General features: G+C 33.8%; 2 protein-coding genes across 5 annotated transcripts in view; both read left to right on the top strand.

The window, feature by feature from the left end:
• The first annotated feature begins 2,809 nt into the window (after positions 1-2,809).
• On the top strand, positions 2,810-5,058 carry LOC115448572. Its single transcript, XM_030176048.2, has one exon. It carries the CDS (start codon positions 3,335-3,337, stop codon positions 4,979-4,981), a length of 1,647 nt encoding a protein of 548 aa, XP_030031908.1. The 5' UTR covers positions 2,810-3,334; the 3' UTR covers positions 4,982-5,058.
• Positions 5,059-15,215: 10,157 nt separating this feature from the next.
• Positions 15,216-23,487, top strand: part of LOC115449042 (zinc transporter 2) — a 36,883-nt gene continuing 28,611 nt past the window's right edge. Inside the window, exon 1 of one of the 4 annotated variants that reach the window (XM_030176772.2) lies at positions 15,216-15,316. In XM_030176772.2, the coding sequence (XP_030032632.1) occupies positions 15,300-15,316 (17 nt within the window). In that variant the 5' untranslated portion in view covers positions 15,216-15,299. Of the gene's footprint in view, positions 15,317-17,229; positions 17,785-23,487 lie in introns of those variants that run through there. The other 3 variants (XM_030176757.2, XM_030176742.2, XM_030176734.2) reach the window with 3 other exon arrangements.

Genomic DNA, 23,487 nt, shown 5'->3' with positions numbered 1-23,487 from the left:
AAGGAATGTTGCGTCGACACCGGTAGTAAAGCTGTCGGCTTCCCTTCCGTATTTTATGTAAAATCTAGTTATCATTAGAACGATTTCCAGACCGTATTTAATCATATTATTAGTACCTATAAGTTGTGTTGGGTTACGTTTTTGAAAACTTCACCGTTCGCCATTGGTCGACACTATATTTTAGTGGAAGAGAACAAAAGAATAAAGAAAAAGTAGTGTTTTAACTAAGCTCTGTTTCGTCTTTTCTTGCTTATAATACAGAACATGAAACTACTATACATATCAAATTGAGAACATCTTTTTATAAGGCGGTTAAATCTCTCGTAAGTTTAATATATTTTTTTATTGGTAAATCCAGAATAGTTGCACACATCTACGCCTTAACAATACTCGACATGTACACAAAAAGAAATGATACGCGTGATCTCAGTACTGTGACCACAGCAGGTCATGTTTCTATAACGATTGGAGCGGCACTTACGCTATAGGAAGTTAGTTCTAGTGGCTCAAGGATTTAGCTTTAAATTAATAAATAATACTATATATCAAGGGCGAGTTGAGTGGCAATGGTTTAATAGTATAAACTCGTGGTAGATTTCTCATATGTGAGACAGCGCCCCAATTTACTTGAAACGAGTGAAACAGGCCTTTAATGCTGAATATAATCGTTTGTTTACCATTTATTTGGGAGCTTGACTTTTGTATTTGGCCGGACTATATTAAATTCGACTATAAGTGCTTACTGTGGAACTGGCTTTTAAAAACGAACTTTTAACAAGAATACGTTTAATATGAAGTTTTAATTTGTGTTGTTAGTATTTATCTGATATTTCGCTCTTTTAATAAAATAATGACCTATTCCAATAATGATAATTTGTGGGAATCGTGTAAAAACTAATTTCCGTTGGCGACCTTTACTTTTTCTTCCTTTTTTAATGCTATATGTTTCATTTTTTACCTATCTTTAATAAATTCAATTTTATAGCAACTTAAAAAAAGGTCGCAAACAAAAATTCGTTTCTTTGACGATTACCAAAAATTTACAATTATGGTATAGGTTATGGTTTTATTAAGAGAGCGATTTGTGAATTATTCTAGTCGAGACAGGTATATTTGTCTCGACACGGGAATCAAACCCGACCTTGTTCATTTCATATTCAAACTCTAGTTCATTGTATGAAGAAGGTCCATGCTCTCTATCTAATAAGATTAATTAAAGATAGTGTCCCTTACGTTACGGGTACTATATTTACTTTATAAATTACTCACGTCTCAAGAAATTCTTAATTACCTAAGTCAAGTTACAGTGTCCGTAAATAGCCACTAGAATTTATAAATCTAGATTCTAGATTTTTTCATGAATAGTAATTGCATGCGTAGTTAGAATGATAAATAGTACTATTTTAGTTAATTTATGCAATAAAGGTGGGCCTAAGGCCTATGTCTTAAAATTTCAAGTTCTTCTGTTATAAATACGTAGAGCTGTTTGTATTTGTCATCTGGTCACAAAATTCGGAAAGGTTTGCTATCTCATTCCTATTTGGGGTCGGTACAATATTATTTTTTACGGACGTTGTAGAAAAGCTTGTCATCAATCCAATTAAAATATTCAACATTAGGCTATATTAGAATTTCAAGAATCATAAATAGTGTCCCCCTTTCGGAATTAAATATAGTAGGTATCTTCCGTTTTAGCTTATACACGATGTATTGGATCGTGACACAATAAATTAAGAAGGATTGTGTATGTTAGTAGGGAAATAAACAGTCAACAAATAATACAGTTTTGAAATATATTGATATAATATGATTATTAAAATTAATGTAATAAATATTGCAGTATAATTAATAGATAATTAAAGTCACATTACATTAAACTCAGAGTATAAACATCCATTGTTTTGAACGCAACTACAATTTAATTATAATAAACATAAATGAACTGTTGTCAATAAAATAATTAATAAAACGCAATTTCGCTGTACACGCTATATAATTTTACGATCTATAACGATGATATAAATGTGAATTGTATTAATTAAAAAGCCAGCATATTGTGTTTTAATTTCTCAGAAGATTGTAAACATATGAGACTGTGCGTGAAGGAAATATATCGTGAGGGTCTTTTTGACAATTTTTAATACATTTTCCCCCTTATTCATAGACGTTATTTATCTAAGGACGCAACATTGCTGTGATAGTGTCTGTTTCTCAGCTTTGTTTATCTGACAGCTTGCTGTTTGTTCAGCTTTGTTTATCTGACAGCCAATTAGATTCAAGGTGTATCTCAATATTAGCCAATCACAAAGGCCCTATGTCTACGCACTGCGAAGGCTGCCACGCCGTCAGCCCTGTGAAACAGACTTGTTATCACAGCAATGTTCCGTCTTTATATAAATAACGTCTATTAATAAGGGGGTTTGTATTTAAATAACCCGTATTAAACCAGCAATGTTGCCAAAAGGTACAATCCAGCAGCGGCAGCAAACATAGGTCATGAAACTGACAATACTAATTTTAATAAAAAAACACAATGTAACACTTTCCCTTCCCTATGTGTCTGCTCATTGATATGTGTGCTTGAATGTATTTTGTAAAAATTCCATAAACTGATAATATAAATCACGATTCATCATTATTCGCAATTTTGTATTCTACTGCCCCACATAATCCTCAACATTAAATACATTATTGTCATAAATCTATTATCATAAAAGTCACTATTGGTGTAATGACAGCATATTTACCTATGATGGGTTGAGTCTGGGAAATTACCAGAAAAATAAATATCTCTGACGCTTAATACTTGTCTTACGACATGCGATTACAGTTATGGCTCTCGAAATAACTCCTTTTTTAAAAGTCTTTTATCATTCATTCAGTTAGTAGGAATTGAACCATGTGTTATTAACCTCAGCGAGGGAGCAGTGAGTACTATATATAACTTCCTTTGATCATAATTCGCTGAGTGTAGTAACCTTCGCAGTGTCACGGTCAAGATATTATGTGACGCAATCACTTCTCGTGGATTGCAATCTTTCTCGATATTATGTTAATGGGCAGCGAGTTAGATTCTTGGTGGATTAATTTTTATAATCATAATCAGCAATCATACCAGCGAGTTGTATTATAAAGGTACAATTTAATGAGAACACTATATATATGCAGTATGCACTTACATAATATTATAATAGGATAATACAAATTATATTTTACAAACCTTAAACTTATCCCTATCGACAAAAAAAGTTAATTGACAATTCACTTTCGACGTAATATCATAGTTTTACAAATGACAATTCCGACTATAATCCCCATCGCAAAAACATAACCTATGGTTCAAAAATTTGATAAACCGTTCAGTGGTAAGGGTACAAAGAAGAGCATCAAAGCCGATATCATCATCCTGGGATGTACGCTGCCGGGAATCGTCACCGCGCACAAACTGAAGAGACGGTTCGGCAACACCATGGACATAGTCGTTTTAGACCTCGTTGGGCCGCAACGCAGCGCGTCCAAATGCAACGTGGCTTTCCAAGCCTTAGATGACGAGACTGACAAGGAAAACAACCCTGACAGTCAGGACGATACAACCCGACAACTAGTTAACAACGTAGCGAAGTACTACCTGGCGAAATATGCTAAGGAATTCAGTATTCCTTTGCCAGAAGTTATCATCACTCCAGAGAAAGTAAGGTCGCCGTTAAGCAAACTGTTCCAGCATCGAAACGGTCAGACTGTCGAGTGCGCTAAAGATTTTCATGACTTCGATTACTTAAGCTTCGTTGAGAGGTTCGAAATGAGACAGTACCAAACTCTTCTGGACCAGAGCATGAAGAATCTGTTTCAAACGAGAGCAGACACGAAATACGAGAGGATGAGGCTTCACTATTATGATCAAACCACCATGGAAAAGCATATCTGCGACGCCTTGCTGTTCAGCACGTCGAGAGAGATTATGAGAAACACCGTGAGGTTGGTGTGTGGTGCACCAGCGAGCTCTGTGTCTGTCCTGTTCTACCTTCACCAGTGTCATAGGACTTGCGGTGCCAGAAACCATCTAGATGGGGACAACACCAAGTTCCGCGAGAAACTTTTAGGTTATTGCAGGAAAAGGTTGGCTAACAAATTGCAGCAGAGCATAGCAGACATAACCCTATCGGCGAAATCGATCACGGAAATCCGAACATATTCTGATGAGCAGGTCGTATTGGAGACCATGAAAGGTGAGACGAACTACGTATGTAATCTCTTAGCTATGGCGTTGAGGCCAGACCAGTTAAATACTATTCAAGTGGAAGGCCAATTGCTGTCAGAACAACAGGCAGATTTAACTGGTTCAATGAAGCCGGGACGCGCTAAGAAGTTCGCCATTCAGTACGAAGAAAATTTCTGGAGAAAGCAGGGTTACAGCGGCGATATATTAAGCATACGAGGACCTATCATTTGGGCGATGGAAAAACCTAGAATGTCGGGCACTGGCAGCTCGGAGAGATATTTTTCCCTGATTGGCTACCTAAAGGTAAGAGACGATAACATTGATTCCCAGGAAGCCGTAATTGAACAGCTTATTAAACTATTTGGGGACGAAGCTGCTACACCAGTAAGCTACAAGGAAAGGGACGTTGCCGATCTGTTCATACCTCGCTGCGGCGATTTTGTAGCTCTAAAGACTATGACGCGAGACAGCACTCCTAAATACTTGGAGTGGGGTGCTCTGGATATATTTGCTGATGGTGATGTAGCTGCTGCATTAGAAGCTGGACATACAGCGTACCTGAACCTCCTGACTTGTCTTCGGCCTCAAGCTATGACGTTTGAAGACCTTAGTACTGCTGAATGGCCTATTGTCCTGAACGAAAAGCCGCTCAAACGCTGGCTGGCCCACATAAACGTGATCTCTACGATGCATTTTGTAGTGTTCACTGCAGCTCTGTGTATTGGAGTTCGTCTCCTCAGGTCATATATTAGAAAATCTTAATTTCAGGAAGTTATTACCACGTTCGTTACAAATGTTAATTTTAGATATGTTTATGTTTTAATAAATTGTTTTATTTATTCTGCTTTTGCTATATTTTCATCATATATTGTTTACCATTTAATTACAAATATTTACTATACACTGGAACGACTGGTTGAGAAAATCGCCGAACGGTCTAGAACAATGTAAGGTCCTGGGATAATTGGCAAAAATCCTTTTGATACATGGTTGTATCATTGTTCGGAATCTGAGAGATTCCGTTTTTCAATAATACAAATATTTGTATAACAGATGTTGATTCTCACTTGTGAGTGATGAATTATATTTGTATATTATTCTTTGTAATGAGCGAAACCTTACGTGAAGATGGGCATGACGGATATTTGTTATTTAAACTCTACTTTCGTAATCTGCAAGAGTGATTTGTCAGTAGATTCTTACTTTAATTAATATAGGTATTTGCATGGAATACCCAAATATTAAGATGAAGGTCGGGGATCGTTTAAATATGTGTAAAGATTAATAATAGATATTCTTTTCTATCTCATCAAAGACCATAAACATGGACAATAAATGGTAAAAGATCACCATAATCCATGAGTACTAACTCTGTGCTTTGGGAGACTCCGAAAGGAAATTTTTTGCTTAGCAGCTTAATCCTTATTTGCTATAGAAGTCATACGAATATAGCTACCGAACTTTTATACCTTTAAACAATAAAATATAAGTACATTCTGTTTTCATAACAACTTACAGCATTTTAGAGTTATTCCATATGAGTGCTATCAGAGATGAACGTCGATCGAATAGTTAATATACGATATTCCGATCACATTCGCCTTGTCACTGGCCACCGGAGCCCTATTATAGGGCTCTTGTATGCAACAAGTAATATGACCTTCCATCCGTCATATCGTTGATCAGGGTCACGCAAATAGGTCAAGTTTGTTTGCCTACTTACCATGAAATTGATTTAGAAAAACAGTTTGTAAAACCTAATTATGTATTTAGGTTATTAGTTATAATTATTTTCATGATACAGCTGGTTATTTTATGCATATTGTTACGAATAATTTGTAAAATTGTTGTATTGGTTAAAGAATGCCTACTAAATACGGTTTAGTAAAATCTCTTGCGTGAGATATTGCTATTACATTGCTACAGGAGTTTGTCAATTGCAGAACCTTTCTATAAAATTCTTTAGTGTTATTAAATAGTAGAGTATTGGAAACTATTTTTTAAAGTTATAACTCTTATAAGTCGATATAATTGTGATTTTTCTTGAAACAAGTAAATACTTTCATGAAGATTTATAGTAATTAAACTTTATAGATAAACTCAACAAATCATGCATACAAAAGTTTAAAATAAACACACATACATCTCCGAGGATGCAGAGTAAAGAACAAATTATGTTTGTGTTGAAACAAACGAATAGATGAATTATGGACAAACTTAATATGTAGTAATAGAAATGATATTTATCGTAGATCAAATATACAGTTAGGTCCAAGTTAATAGAACAAAAGATTTTGGACGTCCAACAATGATGTTAAATCCATCGATTTAACGTCATACGGTACATCACTCTGTGTTGACTGCACCTAGTAACAAGATATAAATACTTAGTAACAAGATATAAGTACTTAGATTCCTAAAACACCTTATAATCTAAAACCTATTAATCAAACATTACAGAATATAAGAATAACATTTTTTGTAACAATTAGCCCACCAGCTTGCCAGTACCCACCTATTTCTTATTAAAACCTATTTTGAAATGAAATCTATTTATAAAATCCATGGCTTACGTTACCTACAAACTTTTTGCCGCCCGCCGCGAGATCGGAAGTCGTTCCTTAAAAAAGTTAACAAGAAATAGGAACAGGAAGCGTTGACAGCACAATGCTTCACTAACTACTATAATAAATTAACGAATAGTTCCTAACTTTTTATAAGTCCCTTTCAGTTCAGGAAACAAATCGTTATCGAGTGCTGGATTATTTTTATACAATCAATGACGGTCGCCTAATGGTAAGTGGCGCCATCTATGAATAAAACCACGTAGATGTATAACATATGACACTACGTAGCATTGCATTGGTCATCATCCTGTGATATTGGATGTTGAGTATTACTGGCTATTATGTCCTTCAAACTGGAACAATTAATGATGTTGTTAATAAAAACATCTTAGGAAACAATAAATTCACTAATGGTAACACCCCAGACGCACTCTCGGCTCTACACTCTCTTCCTACTTCTCAGAAGTCCTGCAAGTGTCTCCAAAATCCTCGGCCTGAGAATCAAACCAGGGTGTCATCTATCGATTTTATTAACTATGCTGCCACTACATCGTTAAGGTAAATTAAAGAACGACTATCTTCTGCCTGCGTCTCTGCTCGCATGAATAAGTTTGTCCGGATTAAATATTTTTCCGGGATGGAAAGTAGCCTATAGCACTTAAGTGTAATGTAGCTTCCTATTAGTGAAAAAAAAATCAAAATCGGTTTAGTAGTTCTTGAGATTAGTACGTTCAAACAAACTCTCCAGCTCTATATGAATGTAGATTTGTGATCATAGCAATTTTTGTGAGATGTGGAACAATTTGCCAACATTCGTGTTCCCTCCTTTCAACAACTTAGGACCCTTCTAGCGGAGCGTGAAGAAACAATTAAGCAGGCCGGCATAACTGTGCCGACCGTCTGGGAATGATATCTTACCGGTCGAACTGCTTTTTTAGCTCTCTTCACTTACCATTACGTGTAGTGAGGCCACATGTCGTCGATAAAAACAAATAAAAGAAAATAATATATCATATTACCTTGGTCGCATTTAGTGACCAGGCCTATAAGGAAAATGAAGGCAATAACTATTGATTTATAGATTTCCTATATATCTGTTACCTCATCACGTAAATATTATAATTCATAAAGATGTTTAATATCATAAACGTACAAGTCGCTAGCCAGGTAGCCGTCACGACTGCATAAATAAAACAGTAGGTAATATACGTAGGACATACATAGCACGCCTTTTTCCTTTTTCAGGGGTAGGCAAAGGTTTAACGCATTGCACCAGTTATGTTGGATCCCTGTAGGGGTCTATTGTCATTTACCAGCTCCATTTCTAGACTCTGGGCTAAAAATCCCAATATCACTACCCAACCTGGGATATGAACCTGGGGCCTTAAATAAGATTTTTTAAGTATTCTTTAGTATGACAACAAAACGAAAAATGTTATGTTCAGTTATCACTGTTTTCAATGCTCAAAATGCAACGAATTTTGTTTTGTTATTCTATTTACACTTTATATTAACATGATGATTGCCGGACGTTATTAAAGTATTAGTTTAAGCATTAGCATTCTCTACCGGTCAAATTGAGATGTTGCAGACAAGAAGCTAAATTGCAGATAGTTTTGTATCTGAATGGTAATTACTCCTCACACACCAAGAGAAAGATTCGATTACTGGTGGTAGGATATATTTATTATCCGCCCGGATAACGACCACCGTAAACAAGGTGTTAAAACCCGCCATAGTGGTCCACGTAAGTGAGTCGCGTTTCGGGATCAGCCTGCGCATATTCGGTTCTAGCAGACCGGGATAATGGTATCGACTGTTGAGGGGTAATCATCTCTCGTCAGTCGATATTCTATTGCACCCCACTTTACTTAAGATGAGGTGCAGTGGGGGTCTCTTTGCCGTGCATGCAGCATGTATAAAAAAAGGCTTTTCAGACTACTGAACATAATAATATCAGCCCTGTATTCTACACTTTTGCCCACTGCTGAGCATGGGGCTCCTCTTCTACTGAGAGGGATTTGGCCTAAGTCCACCACGCTGGCCTACTGCGGATTGGTAGACTTCACACACCTTCGAAATTTCTATAGAGAATATCTCAGATGTGCAGGTTTCCTCACGATGATTTCCTTCACCGTTAAAGCGAACGATAAATTCACAAAGAATACAAACATGATTTTTTAGAAAAGTCAGAGGTGTGTACCCTTGGGATTTGAACCTGCGGACATTCGTCTTGGCAGTCCGTTCCATACCCAACTAGGCTATCGTCGTTATACGTTACTGAAAATGGCATCAAATTAATAGTCGACCCTTTCCTACATTTGCAAACAAGAATTACATCGACGTCACGTCATTTCTTCATACGCAGAAATTGTATCACATTTTGTAGGTCACTACCACGGCACGCAACACGGCATACCGAGAATTACAATGAGACACACTAACCCTATTACATAACGCGCTTTCCATTCGTCGCGCTACCAAATATTGTATATTGTATAATATGCGGCTTATAGGGCTTTCTTTGCATTTCACCTAGCATAATATCTCGATAGAACTAGTGTAAAATAATTGAAGTGTGAAAAATTTACCTTATCTATTATATTCTAACTCTTATGTATCAGTTTACAACAGAGATGAAGGGTCAGTACGCTTGGCATTTAAATAGGCAATCCGGACCCAGACGAGTCCTAGTATACAAAAGACCCCTCATATAACAGTTCTTAGCAACTGGGTACATACATTCAAAGGTGATGGCGATATGCGGATCTGGATTCCAATCTCTTTCGTGCGTCACTAAGTATTTTTAACAGACTTTAAAACAGAAAGAGGTTGTCAATTCGACTATTTTTATGTTTGTTACCACAGAACTTTTGATTGGGTGAACCGATTTTAATGATTTTTTCCAACATGATTCTCACGACTACCTCTTCCGGGTGAAATGAGGGTGAAGGCAGGTGATAAATCTAAGCCAAATTTTGCAATATGCTTAAAGATATGCTTAAAAAAAGACGTGTGATGACGTCACTTCGCTCTAATCCAGTTTTGTTAATCCAATCGCTATCCAGAAATTCACGCGAATTCATATCATTCGCCATTGTTAGGTAAACGGTTATTACGCGGACACTTTCCTTGAAGTCTCGGGTTCATGTCAATGTTTACATCGCAGTGGCGCGGGCGCAATGATAAACACACCTCTGACACACGAGTGGTGTTTGTATTACTCTATAGTTCATGTTAGGGATAGTTTAGTTTATTGGGACGGACTGTCCATTTAGTGGTAAGTAATCAATGTAGTTTCTGAGATATGAACTTATTTTTTGAAGATATGAGTGAATTTTATGTCCGATATCGTTCTTACGGGAAATGAAAATATCGTGGCGAAGTCTAGATATAATATTTGAAAAAAAATATATTTTGGCTCGACTTCTTTGTGTACATTTTACATTTTCCTTCACTAAATTATCGCTAATAAATTAACTCTGCTCTCTGACGTCTAACTACAAAAATAATTTTAACCATAAATTAAACCGCCTTGAAAAACCACTCAAAACCAAAAAATAACTTCACTTAACAGGTACATACTGGATACCAATTTTGGAGTCTGTGCCTAATTAAAATTGCTAGTTAAGCTAGTTAATACATTAACAAATGTACATTGAACAAATATACTACAGCTGTGAGTAAAACCTACTAACACTTTGAATAGTTACGTTTAAATTCACAAACATTAATTCATTGTTGTGGCTTTGACTTTTCCGGTCTTCCCACAATCTGAATGTAAACAATCAAGTTTTTGCAGACGTTACCATAATCAACAATTTACCGATAATTATTTGGCGGCCATGGTTTTTACATACCGAAGTTGGCGATAAAAATGACGATATTTTTTACTTGTTTCGTTTTATAACAAAAAATAAAAGCACATCACGTCTTTATCTCCGCAGGGATAGGTAGAGGTGTAACCATGACACCCTGTTTCCTTAATAAGCGTTCCGTCCCGCAAAATAATAGGGGCATCTATCGCTGTATCGGGAACAAATTCTGGAGAAAACTCCAATATCAATTTGCTCGCCCTGGATTCGAACCCATGACTTCAGAGCGGTATCATACCGCGCACTCAAAACAACTGCGCCACCGAGGCATACACAGTTTCGTTTTATTCAGTTTTATATAACAAGACTATTCCAGTTATATTTATTCGAGGAAAAACTTTCCAGAATAAAAACCTGTATGATTTATAAATAAGGCCCTTGCCGGACCCAAAAGCCTTGAGATATTTTCCACACATTTAAATCGTACAATTCGGAGCAGGAATATGTAATGGTTTACGAATAGTTTTGCTGGGGACAATGCATTGAGTGCTAAATCTAATACAACATATTGAAAGGATTTTTGGACGCGCGTAATACTGTATGCATAATGTTATATTTACTTTGAAACAAAGCACCTAATTGATTAAACTGTGTGTTAATCAGGGATCCAAACCGGAATGAAACGTATTTATTGGTTTTAATCTAAAAAAAATATCGGTATTTATTAGGTAACCTTAATTTATAAATTTATCCAAACCGATATAATACAGGTAAGCGAAATAATAATGTAAACGTTACCTCTATTTATCTTGTTTTTTTTTTATTGCTTTGAATGACGAGACGAGCTTGCCGTTTGCCTGATGGTAAGCGATACAACCGCCCATAAACAGTAGAAACACCATCCAAAATTTTGAGTTACAGAGTATTGTTTGGTATTCCACTGCGCTCGTCATACTGAGACTTGAGATGTTAACTCTTATTATGTTCAGTAGTTACAGTGGCTACAATGTTCTTCAAACCGGAACACAACAGTGACTAGGTACACACTGCTGCTTGGCAGCAGCATTAGATATTGCGGTAGTACCTACTCAGGCGGCCTCTCACATATGAGAGACCTATCAGTATTTAGCACGTGCTATCGGTATATTCTGTTAAAGCGTAAGTGAGGTATTTTACTAATTATTATTGTAACAATCTTGGGTTAGAGGTCAGATCCAGAAGACAGTATTGCTGGACACGATACCAATTGTGAGGAGATTACTCACTTTGAATCTCTAACTACCGATGGCTTGGGTCTTGAGCCTCAGCATCGGAAGGCATTTTTTAATACTTGGTTGTGGATTGATATTATAAAAATATAAATAATAACTTTCAAAAGAAAGAGAGAGTAGTAACTATTTAAAGAATTACACATACAATTTAATTTGCTTAGGGACAAAAGGGTTTACATTTGCATTTGCGTACACACTATAAAGCTGTGTAAATACATTTCGTTTATAATATATAAAAACTGCCACATAATTAGCTCAAAAAAATGATAATGTCACCTCTACACGATGAGTTTAATTAAAATATATTTTTTTAATCTATACATATTATAAAATATAGTCCACTTTTGTGTATGTCTGTAAATATGTTATCGATTTTCTCCAAATCTACTGAGCGGATTTTTATGAAATTTGATATGTAGATAGTTTAAGACCCTGAGAAGGTTATAGGCTACTTTCTTTTCCGTGAAACTCATTCACGCGGGCGAAGTCGCGGGCAAAAGCTACTGTGAAGTAAAGTTCATTTTATTTTTATGAAGAGAATAATTTTAAAAGAACACTTAGGTGATTCGAAGATTTGGATTTGTTCAAGTACTTCCTATACCACTGACTGTTTCTGAGAGACTATATAGGTAGTACACATTATTTTAATTTGCAAAATAATATGTAGATAATTTAATAATAAATACTTTAATACATTTAAAATTTTCAAAAATATCAAAAATAAAAACAGTTAAATGATTAAAACTATGTTATGTTTAGACTTAATGAGGGCAAAATATAATGTCACACGTATGTGTTTTCGATATTTCGTTTGTGTATGCAAACGATCTCATGTTTGGTTTTTGCGGGTGAATTTTCATAAATATTTGCATTGTCGTATGAAAAATATTGCATTGTGCTATAAATATCTATATGTAGTTATAATTTTAATAGATACAATACCTACCTTAGGTAACAATACCATTGTTTACTTAGATATCGACTTTATGGATATCATTAATAACATATTTTTTATTAAACTCGGAGTTTTGTTGACTTACACATAGAATCCTGAATTGTGTAATTCACTACTTTTCTTTAATACATTCATCAAAAATGTATGTTATCCAAAATCTAGTGGAAGGGACAGCCGTTAATCATAAATAGCAAACTGTGACGTCATCGAGTGTCAACAGCCGCGTCGTTGGGTGCGTGAGAAAGAGATATCGCAATAACTCCACCACACCATCACTTCTGCTGTTATCAGTATTTAAAATATGAACTGCTTTATTTTCAACCAAGTTTGATGCTAATTTCATAAAAAAAATGGAATTATTTTCTGGCGGATGATCCATATACAATAATAAGAAAGTACTTTATTAAAATACCATATTTCAAGCTGGCCCCTGTGTGGCATAACACATTCGTCATTCAGCCATCATCCATTCTGAGCCATCTTAATTCTTATAGTACATGTCCAACTATGCAAGTAAGCATTGAAAGAAAATATTTTTTCACATCAGTTCAAAATTCACCGTACATAAATATATATAATATGTGTCTGTGCATATCTTCCAAATTGGCGCGCATTGATACAGCACTGTGCAGCCGCCTTGTCGCCTGGGCTATAATGGCCGACAAATTGCTTCTGATATGATGCAATGATTCTTTATGCCTGTGGCGTGTTTAGGTATCTCTGGGAAATTAGTATAGGAGCCTTTTTAGGTTTTATATCAGTTCATGCTCTAATTTGGATGTTGAACTTTACTACACAACAAAATCGATCGTTTCACGCAACTGAATAAATTAAAGATTTATGGGTTTTAGAACCTTATTACTCAGAGTGACAGATGCAGTGCAGGGCCCTAGTGAGTATTATATAATTTAATATTTTGTATACCTATTCTTGATATACTGTTTATGGCTTAATTTGTGCTTATCAGTTGAATGACCTGCCATATATTATGGAATATCATAAAAATTGCAGTTTCCCACATTTCCCGTATGTGTTGCGGTATTCGGTCAGCGATAATAATCAAGGTTACTGCGTATGTTACGTATTGGTTTTTGCCGCCATTTTCTTCAACTAATCAGCACTCAAATGTGTCACGAACTAAGCACATATGATAATTATTTAGGCAAATTGATTTTCTCGTGTATTCTGATGTACTGGTGTAGCAATTGCTAGTTCTACGTTGGCGAATTGATGTTGGACCAATCCTTGGCGCGACGCCATTTTGGAATGGTGGTAAAAAAATTTAGGTTATCTTGGGAAGTTAGAAAAAAACGTGATTGCACCTTATAAATAAATTATCATTGTCTAGCGAGGGCTTAAAGGCTGAAGCCGTTACTTTAAATACAAATAATTGCAGAGTTGTAGATACCTATTGCTTAATCGCTCTGAATTAGAACATAGATACAACAGCACCTCTATCAGCACTAGACTTAAATTATTAACGCGATAATATCCCGTTTTGCCAGCCCTATTGTTGTACTAAAAACTATTCTAATTACTTGAGTATTTAGCCGAAATATCTACGAGGCCATAATTAGGGCCAATATTGGTCACATTGTGTTGTTGGGCCAAGTGTTCTCAATAAACAAAATGCTTGAATGAAGTAATCTTAATTTAATTTGTTCCGTTATTATTTAAGAGGCAATTAGTTCATTTGATTAGCTTATAATAACGAGTTTTAGAATAAAGTGTTATTCTTCGACTGGTCCTTTGATTGGACTAATGTAAAGCAATGAATTTAGAAATATATGAGATAGTCATTTATAGCCCTCACAGATACTTAGACACAATATACTTAGGTCATGTGTAAATATTATCGATTTGTCACAATCTAATCTTATAAAGCCATCTTGACATCTTTGAAGTTTGATCTAATTTTCTGATATAAAAATACCATTAATTAGTTCAAGGATTAATATCATGATCTTAAAATAATATTATGTTTTGACGTCTTAAGATGAACTCAGTAACTACTCTCTAATGCACTTTATTTTAATGTTTTGAGTGGTGTTTCTAATATTTATAGAAACTGGACATTATTATCAGATATCCATTATCACATTTCTCATAATTTAATGATTGTTCATTCCACCAAATTAGTCCAATTCAGTAGTACTATAAATTATTTAGACTTATTTAGTAAGACTTTACATTAAACACGACTTAAACAAAATTATCACTCTCGGTACAAACACATATGTTAATTAGAACGTGTCATATATAATTATGTAGAAAAACAAAAACCTAAACAACGCATAACTCGATTATCAACGTTTGTTAACCAATTAAACAAACTATTGTTCTTAGCGAAATCTTATTTACCGACGGGGAAATTATTGCTATCGGTCCCTATACGCAGCACTTAGCAGTAAGAGCTTATCTATACTAGAATTTGTTGAATATAATAGTCAGAAGTTCGCTGTGGTGAAGACAATGATGAGCGAAATAAGGTGCGTAATGTTTTTTAATTAATTTGAGTGGTGTTGATTGTCTAATTCTTACAATGGTTTTCAATAAGTTTACGATGTATCGATGAAAAAAAAATGTTATTAGTTTGTATTTTTTTTCGTAAATATTTTGATTTCACTTGTTACGTATAAGAGGTTTTTTGGCTATTATTTTATCGGCTAATGTTAGGAATTTTATTGGTATTTTCACGAAGTAATTTATTTCAATATGTAAAGTTACTTGTTTTTACTTTGGGATATATTGGGGGAATTCTTATTTGACTTCTAGCACATGCCTTTTTTCTTTTATTTAATAAACTTATTTGAGATAATCCGCTATATATTCTAAAAGAGTCAAAATTTGCAAATAATTCCTAAATTAGCTTTTATGATTAAATCTTGACATAAAATTGTAAACCGTAAAGAAGCTAACATAGATCTATTAAGAACTTTTGTCGGTGTGGCATAAAAGTATCTAACGCAATAAAACCCACGTCCTAAGCTGATTAAACGTTACTATCATTCAACTAAAACGACATAGATTAAGTCATGGACGATTTGCTGAATTATTATAATTTATAACCCTTCAACCAATAATATTGCTCTATTAAAATGTAACTAAATTCTTAGAATTAGTCACGGGTTTTTGAAAGCGTTTGATTCAAACTAGATGACTTATACTATTGCATTTGAAAACAGCTCACGTAGCGACCCGTAAGGTCAAATGTTCAGCCTCGGAAACGACGTGTTAAAGCACAGAATCTCAATTCTTGTTGCGGGAAAATAGGCTATGTCTCAAACTAATTAGTGATATTGCATCAGGTGCAACCTTTATTTTTAAGGTAAACCAATGACACAGTAGACTTCCTTGATTCTTCGACGTAGAAAAGTAGACATCTTCATAATTTCTAGATTAAACTTAAATAAACGGAAGATAATCGGATTTCCACATCTCAAATCCTCACGTTTATAATTCATTATATATGTACATAAGTACAGTTTTTTAACGGTTCCAGACAACTACCTTAGTCCATTTGTAAGACGTGTAAACCTGTCGCCATAGGCATACAGCGTATACGCATCAATAGGATTAAAATCTTCATTGTCTAGGATCTAGGCCATAAGATATTCTAGACATTGGATTGTATTTAGGGACACAGTATTTTAACCGCACTATTATGCCATTAGACAATTTCTTCTAATATTACACATAAATGTTAAACGATGAGAAGATGCTTGAAGACTTGTAAGCGTATTCCTTTTAAACTGTTGAATGAATTTATAATTAACTTAGAGACTACTTTTTATCCCAGAAAATTGCATAGACAACAGATTATAATGGGATTATTATTCCGTCCAAGGACTTAATGCCTACGGGACTATATATTTATTAAATTTTATAGTAATTTTTCTTTAAACGCAATTTAATATTCAAAAAATGTAGATACGTCATACCCTAACAAATAAAAAGAAAAAATATATGCACATATATACACATTTCACTACATTGACATGTATGTAAGACATGACCTACTTATTTATACCTGTACAAATAAAAATACAGCTAGTATTTAACATGTACGCGTAGGGTATGGTCTTTATTGAGATAATTTCGAGGCTAGATTACTTACGCGAATGGCAAATCTATCGTTTTTTAATGTCATTAGTTATAGGTTCTTTTAGTTTGCTACATTTTTTTTTTATCGTACTAAAAATACTTGCGATGATGTATTTTATGGTATAACAGTTTATCCGCTATCACTTATCACATTTTCTAAATGCAGACCTGTCTTTACGATTTGGTCACACGTTTAATTTTTTATTGGTGAATTATTAACTTTTAAACAAAAAACATTTTTTTATATTGTATCATCACAAATCACTTCCTTTTTTATTAAAAGAATATCTTTATTCCCGTAATGAGTTTAAAATGACAATAGCAATTCACCTTCGCCCGCGTTCCGATTCCGTCATTGAAAAACAAAACGTTTTTCACTACGCAGACCTCTCGGCGTGTTATGCGACTGAATTAAGTATTTCTCAACAGCCTCCTTTACAATAGGCACACGCCGGCGCGCGTAACCGGCCGAGTGTTATTTGTTTAGTTCTATGCAAAGCGTTTGTTATATGTCGGGGAACGTCAGTCGAATCGCGCAGCTGAGATTGACAAGCTGGTAGTACACGCGCGCGATTGTTTATCTCGAGATGTCATCTAATATAATTAGCGAAAAATTTCATAATGATACCAAGTTGAACAGTTTGAGTGCATTTACTGATAAGAGTTTAGCGCCAATAAACGGTAGATACCGATCGAAGAGTTTATCTAGTGATAAATTGAACAAGACAAACGCAGATCGCGCCGCGATTTTAGAAGATGTGGAGGCGCATCACATAGCTGATAGATTCGAGACACCTGGTTGCCTGGTCGGGAACAAAATCATGGAGCAGGGTGGCCAGCCAACGGTTAACGGGTGCGTACATTCATGCTAATTTTCTAGTCACAAGTTCCTTTCAGTCTTGGTGACCTTTTGACAGTGACATAGCGAAGCGTTCGTAAATGCAGTTCTTTTCGCGAATTGACCAATTCATTCGATGAATTTCTAGAAAAACCTCTTGGAATAATTATAATATTACCTTTCATATCATAATTTACTTAAATAAGAAATTCGTTCAACTTATATTTTGCAAATTGTTATTTCTCGTGTATTCATTCATTGTAAAACACTATTTTTTAACTGTTATTAAACCTGAACATAGTTTCTCTAAGTGTCTCCTACTGGATTGATAAAGTTAGTCATCTTAAAACAGAAAAGGTGCAATTTAAATTTTAAATAAACTTTTATCAATAAAAGTAGGTTATTCATTACACAAATGTTTATTTTTAAATACTTTCTCTTCAAAATACATAATAGTTTACAATTCATGTGACTTAAATACCTATACAAGTGAAATATGAATCCATATTTTGTTTTTCTAATTTCTTTTTGCAAACTTGTTCACTAATGGTGAAAATAAAAAAAATGGCATTGAAACCACATTTTTTTTGCCACTTTCTATAGAGTGGACAATATTCAGACGATAGAACTTCATGCCTTCTCTATGCGAAAAGATTTTCCATATATTTAATCTTACTAAATTGTATGAAAAATTATATATTAATTTATTGTTAATTTAGTAAATAAAATAATTAAACTTCATTTTTAATATCTATGTTGAATAATTGGGACACTGATAAAAGCCTATTCAATTAAACACAAGTACTTTGATGATAATTCATTGCATAATTTATTTTGTTCTATTTGCAATTTAAACACGTTTGATATTATTTAAAAAGAAAAATGATATCACCATCCCATGTTTATATTACATTGGGGATAGCCAGTAGTGCATTAATAAAATTGAATGTTAACTTAAGTGATGTTTAATGTACTATCATGTGCATATTCCAATCTTGGGCACTATACAAGGTTTATATGTTAAAAACACATAAGAGATGGTTCACTATAAGTTTAAAATAATTGTCACAAACTTATTCTTCTAACACTAGACCAAGAAATTAAAATAAAAACCTTTTTCTCAATTCAATATACTTACAGTAGACTATCAATTATCTTAAAAATAACTTTACCAAGCAGCTGGGTTTGATTTGATGGACCAAAATAAAGGACATCTGTATGTAAAATGTTAATTAAACAAAATATTTTGTTCCTTATCTGAACTTTGTTTCCTACTTAGCACTTTGATAAATGAGATTAGTATTATAAATGTATATGTTTTTTGTTAGTATGTTAGAACTTACTTACATAAAATGTTTATGGTATAATTTTCCAAATAAACTGAGTTTGTGAACACCTATTAGTTTGGATCAAGACTTTACTGTATTTATGTTTATATTTGTATGAAGTAGCACAAAAACTTAATAATAAAGAGTTTTCTTGACCCAGTAATAATTTGGAGGCCGATAACATAAATAAAGAACTTTATGATCCTTATGATTATTTTCTTATAATAATATAAATATAGTCAATAAATATTCGTTTTATATTTAGAATAATACAATAATAGCTATAAATGGAACAAAAAATATTTTATAATATTAAGCCTTGGATATACATGTAGAACGACAATTAGTTATCAATAGAAAAACATATTATTAAAAGAAAATTCTGTCAGACATTCTCAAAACCATTTGGGCAGAAATCTATGCTTATGCATAAAACAGTGACTTTAAATTTAATTTGATACATATTTAAGTTGAGCCCCGTGAAAGATAGGCAACTTTTTAAAATATTTTATACAAATTGTATTCTATGTGGATGAAGCCTTGAGTTGGTTTGTAAGTGTACTGCAAAGAAATAAATAACCTGAGACATTTACCTGTCATGTTACAGAGATGTGAATAAATATCTATTACTTATCAATTACTAGTGTTTGTTGTGATTCTTTGCCTTGTATAATTCCAAGATACACTTCCGTGCCATTTGGCAATCATAACTATGTATACAATAGAACAATGTAAGTATATATAGATATAGTTATCTAGTGGGAGCGTCCTGAAATAAAATGAATTCGACATGTCAATAGACCTTTCTGGAACTATGATAAATTGAATTCTGAGATTAGTATTTCACTTTCTTAAAATGACTTGCATTGCCAAACAGAGGCAATATTGCTAATTTATTTATTGAATGTATATAGTTTAGTTTTACTACTTAATTATTGTTTAGGCTCTTACTTATAATAATAATAATAATATCAGCCCTGTATTATATACTTGCCCACTGCTGAGCACGGGCCTCCTCTACTACTGAGAGGGATTAGGCCTTAGTCCACCATGCTGGCCTAGAGGCTCTTACTGGCTTGGCTCTTACTTAGAGGCAGTTATTTCCTACTAGTATATTTATTGTAATATCTAGGTATTATCAAAACTCTATGTATAATGTTTTTAAATGTTTATGTATAATTTGTAATGCTTTCTCTATACCATAGTGCTCTGAATACAAATTCGAGTTAGGCCTATTTTCAACTTTTACCTGGTCATGGAACATCTATTATACACCCAAACTGCTAAGCTGTTATTATTGAACATATTATGTTGAATTAAGTCAATAAGACTAGGTAAATGTTATTTCCCATTCACTTCCCCGCTCTTATCTATTGTGTGAATAGTAGATAAAGCTATTATTTTGTCAATTTTAAATCTCTTTTTATTTATAAAAAACAATATAAATTACATTTGTGAGTCACAAAAATACCCTAATAAATTTAAAACTTCGTATCATAAATAGGCTTTTGTTTCATATTCAAAAACATTTCCTAAAAGGTTTGCTGTTTTCTAAATACTTAAAAAATTGTCTATATTACATAGCATGTTATAAAATAGACATAATAAGTAGGTATGTGTTCAGCTATTTTTGCTGGTGACTGTACCTGCTGACTATAGACATATGCAATGCCTACAATTACGAAATTAAATTGATAATTGCTTTTCCTATAGAATAATTTACATCCGAATTGCATGAATCCGGTTAGATTAGGTTATAACCTTTAACGAAAATGAATAGTTAGTAGATGAAACTTACGCATTCGTTAAAATATTATGCGCCGGTGGTAGGATATATTTTATATCCGCCCGTACAGCGACCACCGTATACAAGGTGTTACAATCCGCCATAGTTGCCCACGTAAGTGTGTCGCGTTCCGGGATCCGCCTGTGTATATCAGGTTCCAACAGGCCGGCATAATTGTGTCGAGTATCATTTCTCGTCAGTCGACATTCAATTGGACCCCACTCCACTCCATCAGGTACGGTGGGGTCAATTTGCCGTTCACATACAAAAAAAATGTACCTAGGTTTAAAGTACTTGAGAAATGTTTTGTGTTTAAAATTTATTATCGTAGAATAACTATAATTGATTGCCAAAGATCTTTAAAAATATATTCAATAATCAAAATTGTACATACATAAATTAAATTATTAGATTGAAATTGGCTTTTAAGTGTCGGGTTCAGTTTTTTTACTAGGTCATTATAAATGTGGCATGATAAAACCCCGATAATAAGAATAACAATATGATATCTCGAAATGTAAAAAAAAAATGTTGTGTGTGTTTTTTTGTTATTGTAACAAATAATGTAGACGAAAATTGGATATAATGCAAAAAAAAAAAAATTATTTATTATGATAAAACTTTATTATGGTCGGGAGGATTGGTGTCCGCTTTTAAGTTCTGCGCACGATCCCGCTCGGCATTCTCCTTCCGCATGTGACGTATGCGCAGGAGGCTGCTGTTCGCGACGACCTCCGATGGTGCCTACTTGGGGATGCCTACAGTAAGCAGTGGTCATCGATAGGTTGCTTGAACTGTATTGAATGATAAACTTTACGAGGCATGTTATAAAATAGACAGATAGAAAATATATTTCTGTAAATTATATTACATATATTTTCAATTTTTATTGTATTAGATATTCGTTTGCAATTTACTTATATATCAATAACAAAATAAAGATATAAATAAAAAGAAAAACCAGTAATTTAGAAGGGAAGTGCGACATACTTGGCTACTGTAGTTATACTGATTATAATCGGATAATCACATTTATCTTCCTAATACAGTTTCTAATTCATTTTACCTTAATCTTATTCAATTTCGATAACTTTCAACTGACCTATGAGATATTGTATGTAAAGTGTAAACAATGTATGTCACGAATACAATGATACAGAAATATTTTTGGGGATTTAGATACGACAGGTACTCTAGTATTTCTTAAGGTGCAGTTATGAGGTCATCTTTGCGTTCCGATTTTGTTTTTGTATGTATTTTATACATAACATATACCTTTTTATAGTTATTTTACTAAATAAATATGTATTGTTAAGGCCCAGATTAAGAATAGCAACGATTTTAATTCCTTTATCTGGGCATTTCTGGTAAAGTAATGTATCCAGATATTTAAAAAAATGATGATTCGAAGCACTACAAATCCAAACAAATTGGGGGACACCCCATGCTGCTCTGATTAGCTTTGTTAAACTTTCAAATACTTTGAAATTCTTATTGCACTAGTCTAAATCGTTTGAAACTTATAAAATTAACTTTTAATAGTTTCAAATATAATTTTATTTCACTGTACTAGAGCTTATATGAGGCTAGTCGATGTCACGTTCATAAGGTGCCTTCGGGCTGTCAGTTGCTCTGTTCTATAAAAAATATTATCTATTGTCATCGGTGATACTAGCACAAATGATTGTTATACAAAAATATTTGTTATTGTAATATTATGTTTTGCAGAAATAATATCAATGATATCGTTTTAAAATAAATTTGCATAAATAGTAATTGGATATAATATTTTATATGTTGGTGATAAGATATATATACCTGCACTAATAGCGACCGCCGTGCACAAGATGTTAAACCCTTTATAAGGGCCCACGTAAATATGTCACGTTCCGGGATCAGCCTGCGTTTATCGGCTTCCAACAGGCCGGCATAATTGTGGCGACTGTCGGGGGATAATCATCTCTCGTCAGTCGACATTCTATTTGACCCCACTCCACTTACCAGCAAGTGCAGTGGGCCACTTTGCGGTGCCCTTATAAAAAAAAGACATTCATAACACAATAATCAAAATACCAACCGAAACAATATTTTCCCTAATGCTATCTAAATCTGAAGCTAATCTATGTCATACTAATGTTTGATCTATACTATGAACTTGTAAGTGCGGTTGTTATGATAACTTATCTTTATGATGTTCAAACTGCCACTCGAAACGAGGCCATAACTACTGTATTTTGTGAATGCACGTACAATTTAATTAACTTTGTCTATGGGCTTAGTTGGGTAAAAAAAAACAGTAATCCGTGTCGCTTTACTGTTATTGGTTGATAGACTGACGTATTATAATAATAATATTTTTTTATTGTAAATAACCGAAATTGTTTACAATTTCAATGGTTACAAATTACAAGCTTATTATGAAAAACAAAAAATAACATTTGCCAGGGGTACCCAAACTAGGCTAGGCCTGTACCTTGGGATACCAGTAACAATTTAAATATAAAACATAATTTGGTTTTCTATAACTTGTTTGCTAGATGAGCACTAATAGTAAATAAAATTAAATAAATAACAAAATTTAGTGAGGTAACCACGAACATCAAA

This window comes from Manduca sexta, chromosome 25 (genome assembly GCF_014839805.1).
Source record: "Manduca sexta isolate Smith_Timp_Sample1 chromosome 25, JHU_Msex_v1.0, whole genome shotgun sequence".
In the NCBI taxonomy this organism is placed as follows: domain Eukaryota; kingdom Metazoa; phylum Arthropoda; class Insecta; order Lepidoptera; family Sphingidae; genus Manduca; species Manduca sexta.
The sequence above is the reverse complement of the archived record's forward strand: the minus strand, read 5'-3'. Positions and strand labels throughout refer to the sequence as shown.